A 13681-nucleotide genomic window follows, 5' to 3' on the forward strand; every position below is an offset into this window, starting at 1 on the left:
CTCAGTAGTTGTGGTGCATGGGTTTAGTTGCTCCATGGGCATGTGGGATCTTCCTGGAGCACGGCTCGAACCCGTGTCCCCTCTACTGGCAAGTGGATTCTTAACCACTGCGCCACAAGGGAAGTCCGTCAAGTGTGTACTTTTGTTCACAGAGGAAACAGGCCTCAAAATGTGGATATACCCATTTCCATAAAATTCAAAGTATATAGACTATGATGTCAAAGAGGGCAGGGAATACATCTCCCCTATTTATCACTGTCTGCTTAGCATTTGCACAGTGCCTGGTCTACAACAGTTGCTCAATGAATTTTTTGTAGAACGAAAGGATGAACTCTTAGATGAAAACAGTAAGTAAAAGAATAGAATGTGATACTTATTTTGAGAAAAGATATCCCTCTCAATCCAAGTCTTCACTCCCTGAATGACCTAGAACATGGCAGTACACCCATCTATTTCCCCACCCATTAAGTGAAAAGTATACCTAGCCCCTCCCTTCACCCATTCACAGGACCACTCTAATATCAATGCTCTAAACTCTAAACATTGTACAAGTTCTAAGACCTCAATTCAGACTTACCCAATCCGATCCACAAAAGGATCCATGGTCTCATCTACCAGGTGCCTGTTAGTCTGCCTACTACCAAATCCTTGCTCTTTAAACATCTTGGTTAATACCAATAGGTCCGTAGGTGCCATCTCAAAGTATGCATAATAAAGGAAAATAATTTCTAGCAGCATGGATTGCTCCCGAAGGCACTGAACAAACCAGCGAGACACCTGGCGCTCAGTCTGCACAACCAATGAAGAAAAATGGGAGAGAAATAAAGTCAGATTTTAAAACACATTTAAATTCTTCGAGTTATTTTTATTAGGTAAAACATGTATAAAAATAAGATTAAAAAAAAAAAGTATCCCTCCCTACAATTCCTATTGCCCAGTCATCCAAATCTATCCCCAGAGGCAACCACTGTTAGAGGTTTTTGTCTCTCCTTCCAATAATATGCCACACACATTCATTCATTCTGACTAGTAGTTGCTGGGGGCCAGGGGTCACAGACTAACTGCAAACTTACTGGATAGACAGAAATGTTCTATCAATATATATTGATCATGAAGGTGGTTACTGCATATAACTATATACAACTGCCAAATTCAAACTGTACACTTAAAATGAATGAATTTTACTGGATGTAAATTATACCTGAATAAAGCCGAGGGATGCTACAGATTTGTCATTTACACAGTCATTTCATGTAAGTGTGAATGTATCTATAGGATAAACTCTTAAAGTGGAACTACTAGGTCAAGAAATACGTGCTTTTCAATTTTTAGATATTGTCATAATGTTTTCCATTAAAAAGTATACAAATTCAAACAGCAAAGTATGAGTGCCCATTATCCCATCCCTTGGATGTGAGTGTTGTCATGTAAATATGTATTTCATTTGCCTGTTTTTCTGTTCGGTTTTGCTTATTGACTTACAGGCATTCTTTCTATTTCAAGAACCCTTTATGCTATGAGTTTGTCTTTTGACTTTGCTTATAGCACTATTTTTGTTTTTTTGCCTTGTAGAAGTTTTTGATTTGATGTTGCCGGGCTTATCTTTTCTTTTTTCTTTTATGGCTTCTGAGTTTTACTTTATTTTTATTTATTTATCTATTTTGGCCACACGGCACTTAGTGCTCCGACCAGGGATCTTAGTTCCCCGACCAGGGATTGAACCCGTGCCCCATGCAGTGGAAGCGCAGAGTCTTAACCACTGGACCGCCAGGGAAGTCCTGTGTTTTACTTTAAAAAGTCTTCTCCAATCCAAAAAAATAAAAACAAAACTACCTCCTATGTGTCTTCTAGTATTTTTATAGTTGAATTTTTTAAATTTATATCATTGATATCTCTCTGATTTTCTTCTGGTAGAAGGAATGAGATAGATACAGTCTGATTTTTCTCCAGATGGCTACCCAGTAGTTCCAACACCATTTATTGAATAACCCAACATTTCCCCATTAATTCGAAATGCCACCTTTATCATACACTAATTCCCTATCAGCATTTGGTCTACACTAGACTTTCTACTATGTGCTATTCATCACTCTATTTATTCATGTACCAATGCCATGCTTTAAATTATTTTAGTCTTATTATCTAATAAAGCTTATCTTCCTTTCTGAAAAACTTCCTGGCTATTCTTATTTATTTTTCAAATGAATTTTAGAACTAGCTTGTCTAGTTTCAAAATAAAAGGCAAAGCAAATACCTGTTAGTATTTTTTCTAGGATCACAGTAAATTTATAGGTTAAAATAAGAAGGACTGACACTTGGTGCTGAGTCTTTATTTTCAAGAAGGCGCCATGTCTTTCCATTTGATTATGACTGTTTATATCCTTTTAGCATTTTAAAGTTCCCTTCATTTAGATTTTGGATTATAGTAAGCTTATTCCTGAGAAATTTATGCTTTTGTTGCTATTACAAGTGAGCTCTTTTCTTCTATTAAGTATTTTAAATAGCTACTGTCTGTATTTTGGTTGAATTGTTTTAATAAATGTAATAATAATAATTATTTCAAAACAAAAAAGGTCATGTTCTAATCTATAAATCTATAAATGCACATTGGTTTAAGATTTAGGATAAAACAATTAGACTAGTGTCACACACTTAATAGATAATGATAATACAGAAGATGAAATCTTGGGTTTAGAGTTTTATTAACCACTAAGAGAATACTTCAGGTAAGAAAAAAAATAAATTAACTGGAGAGACAAAGTCAAGGGGAAGGTGCAAATTAAATACTATTAGTTAAAGTCAATGTTTTGATTCATATCACATGTTTAAACTATTCTAAAGAATGATAATTTATAAATGTTTTAAGTTCATAGGTGAATAAATAATTTAACCTAGAGCTTTATGAGCAGATATACAATTCTCCTGAGCGTTACAGGAGGGCCCAATAACCACATACCATGAGGTTTCCATGTGTCTCCCATGTTGGTGCTTCAGTTTTATAAAGCTCTTCAAATTGCTGTCTATATTTTGTAACTAGTTCCTTTTCCAATTTATCAACACAGTCTGCATATTCAACCTTAAAAAAAAATCCAAAACAGTAACTTATACCTTGAGTAAAAGGTAAATATTCAAATGAACAGAAATATGAATAAATTATAAAAAGGATTGAATTTTACAGGGTAAAGAGAAACAAGAGGACTAAATGGGCTTACCCTATAGGGGTGTCTTTCATCTTGGAAATAAGTGAGAAGGTGTAAGACACAACGAAGAATACAGGTTCTTTCTTCATAGTAATAATCTGCAATCTGGGAAGAACCCAAAGATTCAAAATCAGTTACCTTTGCATAGAAGATATTCAATTTTAAATTTATTGATTAAAAAATCACTTAAAGATGTGAATGGGGGACTTCCCTGGTGGTGCAGTGGTTAAGAATCCACCTGCCAATGCTGGGGACACAGGTTCGAGCCCTGGTCTGGGAAGATCCCACATGCTGCGGAGCAACTAAGCCGGTGTGCTACAACTACTGAGCCTGCGCTCTAGAGCCCACGAGCCCAAACTACTGAAGCCCGCGCGCCACAACTACTGAAGCCCACACCCAGAGAGCCCGTGCTCTGCAACAACAAAGAGAAGCCACTGCAATGAGAAGCCCACGCACTGCAACAGAGTAGCCCCTGCTCGCCGCAACTAGAGAAAGCCCACGCACAACAATGAAGACCTAATGCAGACAAAAATAAATAAAAAAAAAAAAAAAAAAAAAAAAGATGTGAATGGAAAAGTTAGACCTGTATAAACAATCACAGAAATGGAAACAGTGTTAGGCCAAAAGAAAGCAAAAGACCTTCATGAACTAGGATACAAGTAAAGTTATACAAGATAAAAGGAATTATTTAATAATATAAACAAGTTTTCTAGCATGATTTCTCAGTTGGGCATTCAAGTAATACCCAATGCTATAAACTGACAGGCCAGGGACTTCCCTGGTGGTCCAGTGGTTAAGAATCCATCTTGCACTGTCGGGGACGCCAGTTCGATCCCTGGTCAGGGAACTAAGATCCCACATGCCACGGGGCAACTAAGCCCACGCACTGCAACTACAGAGCCCACACGCTCTGAAGCCCACAAGCCACTAGAGAGCCCATGTGCCGCAACTAAGACCCAATGCAGGGCTTCCCTGGTAGCACAGTGGTTAAGGATCCGCCTGCCAATGCAGGGGACACAGGTTCGAACCCTGGTCCTGGAAGATCCCACATGCCGCGGAGCAACTAAGCCCGTGCACCACAACTACTGAGCCTGCGCTCTAGAGCCCGCGAGCCACGACTACTGAAGCCTGCGTGCCTAGAGCCCATGCTCCACAACAAGAGAGGCCACTGCAATGAGAAGCCCACGCACCGCAATGAAGAGTAGCCCCTCATATACCCTGAGAAAACCATAGTTCAAAAAGAGTCATGTACCAAAATGTTCATTGCAGTTCTATTTACAATAGGCAGGACATGGAAGCAACCTAAGTGTCCATCATCGGATGAATGGATAAAGAAGATGTGGCACATATATACAATGGAATATTACTCAGCCATAAAAAGAAATGAAATGGAGGTATTTGTAATGAGGTGGATGGAGTTAGAGTCTGTCATACAGAGTGAAGTAAGTCAGAAAGAGAAAAACAAATACAGTATGCTAACACATATATATGGAATCTAAGGGAAAAAAAAAAAAAAAGGCCATGAAGAACATAGTGGGAAGACGGAAATAAAGACACAGACCTACTAGAGAATGGACTTGAGGATATGGGGAGGGGGAAGGGTGAGATGTGACAGGGTGAGAGAGTGTCATGGACATATATACACTACCAAATGTACAATAGATAGCTAGTGGGAAGCAGCCGCATAGCACAGGGAGATCAGCTCGGTGCTTTGTGACCACCTAGAGGGGTGGGATGGGGAGGGTGGGAGGGAGGGAGATGCAAGAGGGAAGAGATATGGGAACATATGTATATGTATAACTGATTCACTTTGTTATAAAGCAGAAACTAACACACCATTGTAAAGCAATTATACTTCAATAAAGATGTTTTAAAAAAAAAAAAAAAAAAGAGTAGCCCCTGCTCGCTGCAACTAGAGAAAGCCCGCGTGAAGCAACAAAGATCCAACTCAGCCAAAAATAAATAAGTAAATAAATTTATTAAAAAAAAAAAAAAAGACCCAAGGCAGCCAATAAATAAATTAATATTTTTTTTTTTAAACATCTTTATTGAAGTATAATTGCTTTACAATGGTGTGCTAGCTTCTGCTTTACAACAAAGTGAATCAGTTACACATATACATATGTTGCCATATCTCTTCCCTCTTGCATCTCCCTCCCTCCCACCCTCCCTATCCCACCCCTCTAGGTGGTCACAAAGCACCGAGCTGATCTCCCTGTGCTATGCGGCTGCTTCCCACTAGTTATCTATTTTACATTTGGTAGTGTATATATGTCCATGACACTCTCTCACCCTGTCACATCTCACCCCTCCCCCTCCCCATATCCTCAAGTCCATTCTCTAGTAGGTCTGTGTCTTTATTCCCATCTTGCAACTAGGTTCTTCATGACCTCTTTTTTTTTTTTTTTCCCTTAGATTCCATATATATGTGTTAGCATACTGTATTTGTTTTTCTCTTTCTGACTTACTTCACTCTGTATGACAGACTCTAACTCCATCCACCTCATTACAAACACCTCCATTTCATTTCTTTTTATGGCTGAGTAATATTCCATTGTATATATGTGCCACATCTTCTTTATCCATTCATCCGATGATGGACACCTAGGTTGCTTCCATGTCCTGGCTATTGTAAACAGAGCTGCAATGAATATTTTGGTACATGACTCTTTCTGAATTATGGTTTTCTCAGGGTATATGCCCAGTAGTGGGATTGCTGGGTCGTATGGTAGTTCTATTTTTAGTTTTTTAAGGAACCTCCATACTGTTCTCCATAGTGGCTGTATCAATTTACATTCCCACCAACAGTGCAAGAGTGTTCCCTTTTCTCCACACCCTCTCCAGCATTTATTGTTTCTAGATTTTTTGATGATGGCCATTCTGACCGGTGTGAGATGATACCTCATTGTAGTTTTGATTTGCATTTCTCTAATGATTAATGATGTTGAGCATTCTTTCATGTGTCTGTTGGCAATCTGTATCTCTTCTTTGGAGAAATGTCTATTTAGGTCTTCTGCCCATTTTTGGATTGGGTTGTTTGTTTTTTGGTTAAAATTAATATTTTAAAATAAATAAATAAACTGACAGGCCAAATACATGAAAGCAAATATAAAAATACCATTAGTATATGTCCTAATTGCTTGTAACTGATGTACCCAGTTCTCACTAAATACCAAATAGGAAACTACTTCAGAAGTCATGGTCAAATTCCATGTTAAAATGAGATCCTATGCCCACTCTCACCAGTTCTATTCAACAGAGTATTAGAAGTCCTAGCCACAGCAATCAGAGAAGAAAAAGAAAAGGTATCCAAATTGGAAGAAAAGAGGTGAAATTGCCATTACATGCAGATAACATGATACTATACATAGAAAACCCTAAAGATTCCACACAAAAACTACTAGAACTGATGAACAAATTCAGCAAGGTAGCAGGATACAAGATTAACATACAGAAATCTGCTGTGTTTCTTTACAATAACAATAAAATATCATAAAGGGAAAGTAAAAAAACAATCCCTTTTAAAATCACATCTAGATAATCAACAAGGACCTAATGTATAGCACAAGGAATTCTATTCAATATTCTGTAATAACCTATATGGGAAAAGAATCTGAAAAGAATGGATACATGTATATGTAGAACTGAATCACTTTGCTGTACACCTGAAACTAACACAATATTGTAAGTCAATTATACTCCAAAATAAAATAAAAATTTTTTAGAAAGAAAGAAAAAAAAAAAAAAGAAAATCGCACCAAAAAACAAAAACAAAAATCTTAGGAACAAACCTGACCAAAGAGGTGAAAAACTTATATGCTGAGAACTATAAAATATAAAACACTGATAAAGGAAATTGAAGATGATTCAAAGAAATGGAAAGATATCCCACGCTCCTGAACTGGAAGAATTAGTATTGTTAAAATAGCTAGACTACCCAAAGCAATCTACAGATTTAATGTGATCCCTATCAAATTACCCATGACATTTTTCACAGAACTAGAACAAATAATCCTAAAATTTACATGGAACCATAAAAGACCCAGAATTGCCAAAGCAATCCTGAGGAAAAAAAACAAAGCTGGAGGCATAACCCTCCCAGACTTCAGACAATACTACAAAGCTACAGTAATCAAAACAGCATAGTATTAGCACAAGAATAGACATATGGGGACTTCCCTGATGATCCAGTGGTTAAGACTCCACACTTGCAGGGGGCGTGGGTTCGACCCCTGGTCAGGGAAGTTCTGCATGCCATATGGTGCGGCCAAAAAAAAACCAGACATATGGATCAATGGAACAGAATAGAGAGCCCAGAAGTAAACCCACACACCTACAGTAAATTAATCTTTGAAAAAGGAGGCAAGAATACACAATGAAAAAGATAGTCTCTTCAGTAAGTAGTGCTGGGAAAGCTGAACAGCCGCATGTAAATCAAGGTCGAAGATACAACACTTCCTCACACCATACACAAAAATAAACTCAAAATGCCTTAAAGACTTGAATATAAAACATGATACCATAAAACTCCTAGAAGAGAACAAAGGCAAAACATTCTCTGACATAAATCATAGCAATGTTTTCTTAGGTCAGTCTCCCAAGGCAATAGAAATAAAAGCAAAAATAAACAAATGGGACCTAATCAAACTTACAAGCTTTTGCACAGCAAAGAAAATCATAAAACAAAAATACAACTTTGGGGGTGGGGGGAGATAAAGAAAGAAAGATAAAGAAAGATAAAGAAATTTAAAACTTCAAATTAATCCTACTACATTTAAAAAAGCCAGCAATGCTCAGAACACAGTCAAGAATCTGTTGCCCAATTTTACATCAAAGAATGGAAATGGTGACTAGCACTGACCTTCAGGATTAAGGCCTGGCTCTGCCTCTCATCTTGCAGTACCATCTGAAAGAAAACAGAACAAAGAGCCATCTTATTAGCAAAATCAATTAACAGGGCAGAAGATCTAAATAGACATTTCTCCAAAGAAGAGATACAGATTGCCAACAGACACATGAAAGAATGCTCAACATCATTAATCATTAGAGAAATGCAAATCAAAACTACAATGAGGTATCATCTCACACCGGTCAGAATGGCCATCATCAAAAAATCTAGAAACAATAAATGCTGGAGAGGGTGTGGAGAAAAGGGAACACTCTTGCACTGTTGGTGGGAATGTAAATTGATACAGCCACTATGGAGAACAGTATGGAGGTTCCTTAAAAAACTAAAAATAGAACTACCATACGACCCAGCAATCCCACTACTGGGCATATACCCTGAGAAAACCATAATTCAGAAAGAGTCATGTACCAAAATATTCATTGCAGCTCTGTTTACAATAGCCAGGACATGGAAGCAACCTAGGTGTCCATCATCGGATGAATGGATAAAGAAGATGTGGCACATATATACAATGGAATATTACTCAGCCATAAAAAGAAATGAAATGGAGGTGTTTGTAATGAGGTGGATGGAGTTAGAGTCTGTCATACAGAGTGAAGTAAGTCAGAAAGAGAAAAACAAATACAGTATGCTAACACATATATATGGAATCTAAGGGAAAAAAAAAAAAAAGAGGTCATGAAGAACCTAGTGGCAAGATGGGAATAAAGACACAGACCTACTAGAGAATGGACTTGAGGATATGGGGAGGGGGAGGGGTGAGATGTGACAGGGTGAGAGAGTGTCATGGACATATATACACTACCAAATGTAAAATAGATAACTAGTGGGAAGCAGCCGCATAGCACAGGGAGATCAGCTCGGTGCTTTGTGACCACCTAGAGGGGTGGGATAGGGAGGGTGGGAGGGAGGGAGATGCAAGAGGGAAGAGATATGGCAACATATGTATATGTGTAACTGATTCACTTTGTTGTAAAGCAGAAGCTAGCACACCATTGTAAAGCAATTATACTTCAATAAAGATGTTTAAAAAAAAAAAATCAATTAACAAAGAAAAAGGTAAACATCTTTACCTTACCCTGCAAGATTATAATTGCCCGTTCATTTCTGGATACATTTTTTTACCTAAGTGTATCCAAGTCTGTGCTCAAATCCCTGCCCCTCTCCTCTGGCCTCAAGTTTCTCATATATAAAATCAGGGGCTGGAAAGGCTAGCTGTTGTCTCAGGTCCTTTTCAGCTCTGACATCCTTCGATTCTATGATTAACATGTCAATCTTTGACCTCTCGGCCCCTCCAAGTCTGAGGACAGACCTCGACTTAAGCATGTTTTTTAAAGCTTTACAAAGTCTTTCCTGAGAATGGCTGTATCTGATCACCTGTCTCTGTTGCAGAGAACTGGTACCAAAATCCTGAATTATCTAAAACCAACAAGGAAAAGGATAAAGGCAGGAGAAGGGAGCTGGACATAACTACAAACCTTTAGTGAGTCCCGAGTACCTCTGTAATCCTCTTGAAGGTAACACTGGAGTAACTGCACACTCTGTTCTTCATCAAGACCCTGAAAACAGAGGTTACAAGGGAGGAACAGCCACCTCAGGTCAGAAACCACACAGAGCATGCAAAGCAATCTAAAGATTTGTTCTCTAGAATGAACACGGAACTTGAATAAACAAAAATTATTTTAAAAGATTTCACACAACATAATTTTAACCCAAACAGGAGAAAAAAGGAGCAGCCACTGACATGTAATTTACATGCCAGTTAAACTTACATGTCAGAAACAACTGTGCTTATTCACCAAGAACATTAATATAGCAGCAGGCATGATCTGGGTTTCCAAAATGAAAAGGAAACAGCTACATAATTAAATACAATCTAGGCGACTTAAAGAACACCCCAAGTATGCTGAAGAAAACTCTATGATATGCAGTAAACAGGGTCAGGCAACTTGACTTGTGGCTTTTAGCAAGAAGAGTTGCAACTTGGGCATTTTTGAAATATAATATGCTCAATTTAATCTCTAAAACTGAAATAAACTGAATTTTCACTAACAATCACTAACAACAAAACCACGCATATCCACCCTGCAGGTAATAAACAGAGCCAGTGCTAATTTTTACTCACCAAAAACTTGCTGATTCTTAAACCCAGTTCCTTCAGTGGTGAAGCTACATCTTTATTAGCTTTCACTTTTTCAGCTGAATTTGGACTATGAAAAGAACAGTGAATCATTTCCTCATTCTCAATGACCCTCTAGGGGTTTAAAACAAAAATATTAAAGATATTTTTACCACAGACCTTTTTCTGCCTTTTAGGTGCCTATAAAATACACACACATGCGCGCGCGCGCACATACACACACACACACAAGTTCATCTCTACAGACCTTATAACACAAAACTATGTCTAAGTAATAAATACAGTATATGTCTGTTACAAACTATAGTTATAACTATATTATTTGTAGATCTACTTAGTTACATTAATTATTTTTGATCCTTATAACTATCCTGGAAGGTAAACATTACTATCCCCATTTTACAAATGGAATTACCAACACTTAGAAAGAATAAATAACTTACCAAAAATCCCACAGCTAATAAAAAGTTGAGGTGAAATTTAAAACCAGGTCTGTTAGTATACATACATATATTATCTATATCCACTGAGAAGGCCTAGAAGCTATAACATTCCAGTAGCAGCGAGCACACCCAGCACCCAGATCTTTATTTCTAATACCATTCTCTAACAAAAGGTATCAGGACTCCTTGGAGAAATGGCTGATTCTAGAGCTGGGGTGGGGAAAATACTAGATGAGCCTGGAGCATCTTGTAATGCCAGAAAGTAAGAAAATACTCAGAAAACAAAAGCATGGGGACACGTCAAAACCTCAAAGAACGCCCAACGGCCAAAGCTGGAACAAAGTATAAACAAAGTATGAAATACATGAGTCCATAATGATCTAAATAAATGAATGAATGAATAAATATATATATAAATAAATGGGGAAGAAGGGAAAAATCTTCATTACAGAAGGAGTCCCAGTAACACACATATATGCTACCCCCTTCAGGAGGTAGTTTAATTTCACTACACCCACATACTGCAAGCGGGCTATACTGAGTGACTCACTTCCAAAAAATAGAGTAGGGAAAGAGAAAAGAGTGACTTTACAGAAGAGATACTTGGCAAATGCTACCTTACCCAAGTGAGCAAGGTTAACATCACCAGTGACTTCATGTGGATAACATGTATCCTCTGCCATGATGTGATAAGAATGGTACTTCACCTCAGTGTATTCTTTCCAAAAACCCACAACCTCAATCTAATAATGAAAAAAAAAAAAACAAAAATCAGACTTCCAAATTGAGGGTATTCTACTACTAAATACTTGACCAGTCTTCCTCAAAACTATTCAAGGTCATGAAAACCAAGGAAAGACTGAGATACTGTCACAGCTAACAGCTAAGGAGACATGACAACTAAATGCAATATGATACCCTGGGCTGAATCCTGGAACAGAAAGAGGACATTAAAAAAAAAGTTTAAAATGTTTAAAAATCTGTGTTAAATTCAAATTAAGCCTGCAGTTAAAAAAAAAAAAAAAGTCTGTCAGACTTTAAATCCCATGCTACTACAAAGGGAACTTTTGTCTTTAAAAAAAGAAATTCATACCACAAATGCCCATTCTGTGAACTAAAGCATACTGTTGTTGGATTTTTTTTTTTTTTAGAGAGACTCTCACATTTCACAGAAAACCACAACACAAAGGCTAGTATAAAGTTAAACAATAAGGTCTGAAAGAGGTAACACAGAATGATGATTAAGAACACAGACACTGGAGTAAGACTGCCAGGTTCGAATCCTGGTTCTACCACTTACTAGCTGTGTGACCTTGGGCAAGTTACTTAACCTCTTTGTGCCTCAGTTTCCCCATCTGTAAAATGGAAACAATAATAATAAAAATACCTACATGTGATAACATAGTGTTTATCCTCTTTTTTCAAGTCCATATATTCTGGATACATAGTAAAGTATTTACAGATAAAATAACATGATGTCTGGGAGTTACTTCAAAATAATTATGGGGGAAGGGTTAATAGATGATCAAAAAAAGAAAGTTCTTCACTAAACTAAGAAAATGAAGATGGAAGGCAAAGATGTAATAAAATCAACAGGTGTTCAGAAGTAGAAGGGAAATGAGGGCAGCTTGAGAACTATGATGCATAACAGAATGAGAGCTGGACTAGGAATTAAGATAAAAGTCTTCTTTTTTAACCACTTTCTATTTTATTATTGTTCTTTTCCACTGCCGAGCAAAAAAAATCTATATATTCAAACAAAGAACAAAAATAGTACCTATCTCAAAGGGCTGTTGTGAGGATTAAATAACTTACCGTAAGTCTACTGCTTAGAGCAGTAACTGGTACATAGCAAAAAATACGTGAGTGTCAGCTGCTATTTTGTGTCAGCATTGTTCACTGCTATATCCTAGCATTTGGTGCTGACAGTCTCTCACACAAACATGATGGACTGAAATAAGTATTAGGAATCTTAATTGAGTATTTAATAAATCCTCATCCCTGGATACTAGGGTTATACAATGGATTCAACAATATTGTATTTCCAGAAGGAATTTCCTTTTCTTCAACAGAGAGAAAAAAATGCGCCCTACTCTTTTTCCCTGGTTAGCCAAATTATATACCCTCTGATCTAACTAACCCAGTAATATCACAGAATCCTACATGAGGGTGGTTTCATCTATGTCAGGTTCCTCAGGGGAATTACTCAAATGAGACCCACAGAATAGCCATACCTGGGAGGTTTATAGTAAGAAAGCCCTTCTAAAAGCCGCTGCCAATGTTTATTCAGCTCTGCCTCAATCTGATTCTGGAAAAGAAGAAGGAAATTACACAAATGCAATTTTAATCAGATTCCAGGATCACACTGAGGATAACATATTCCTTTGAGTCTTTCTAATATGCATTTTTCCCCACAGTTGAAATAATTTTGAATATAGAATTCTGTAGCCTGCTTTTCTTTGCTTAACATTCTAACATAATGATTTAACCTTATTATGAAAATCTTGATAAACATCCTTTCTAGTGGTTGCATAATATTTTATCAAGTGGCTAGATCATAATTTATTTACCATTCTTCTAATGTTAGATACATTTAAGCTGGCTATAATTCTTTATTTATATGAATAACACTATGGTAAAGAGTTTTGTGCCCAAAACAATTTCTTTCTTTTAAAATATATTCTCAGACGTGGAATTATCAGATGAAGGCATATCAAAAAATGTTAAGACTCTAAAAATGATGTTAACGTTCATTATGTTAATTACAATAACAACACTAGTAATAATTATATGTCATCTTAACACTTCAGCCTCACAGAGTCAGAACACTCAGGGATCCAAATGAAGAACTGTTCTTTATTGATTATATACTTGGAAATGTCCTAAAAACCTCAGCCTCTGTGACCTAAGCAGCTAGCTAAACAGAAAAGGAAGAAAAGGCAAGTCAATATGAGACAGAGAAAAGGCCTGAGAATCTTTGTTAGCCTAT

The 13681-nt window shown here is 37.1% G+C and overlaps 1 protein-coding gene across 2 annotated transcripts in view; it reads right to left on the bottom strand.

Moving 5' to 3' along the window:
- Nucleotides 1–13681, bottom strand: part of NUP188 (nucleoporin 188) — a 48191-nt gene that overhangs the window by 26393 nt on the left and 8117 nt on the right. Inside the window, exons 3-9 of one of the 2 annotated variants that reach the window (XM_061199793.1) lie at nucleotides 12927–13000; nucleotides 10235–10319; nucleotides 9588–9668; nucleotides 8062–8106; nucleotides 3213–3305; nucleotides 2957–3076; nucleotides 578–789 (exon numbers count right to left, since the gene is read on the bottom strand). In XM_061199793.1, coding sequence (XP_061055776.1) covers nucleotides 578–789; nucleotides 2957–3076; nucleotides 3213–3305; nucleotides 8062–8106; nucleotides 9588–9668; nucleotides 10235–10319; nucleotides 12927–13000 — 710 coding nt within the window. The remainder of the gene's footprint in view (nucleotides 1–577; nucleotides 790–2956; nucleotides 3077–3212; nucleotides 3306–8061; nucleotides 8107–9587; nucleotides 9669–10234; nucleotides 10320–12926; nucleotides 13001–13681) is intronic. The other variant, XM_061199794.1, reaches the window with a different exon arrangement.

This window comes from Eubalaena glacialis, chromosome 9 (genome assembly GCF_028564815.1).
Source record: "Eubalaena glacialis isolate mEubGla1 chromosome 9, mEubGla1.1.hap2.+ XY, whole genome shotgun sequence".
NCBI classification, from domain to species: Eukaryota; Metazoa; Chordata; class Mammalia; order Artiodactyla; family Balaenidae; genus Eubalaena; species Eubalaena glacialis.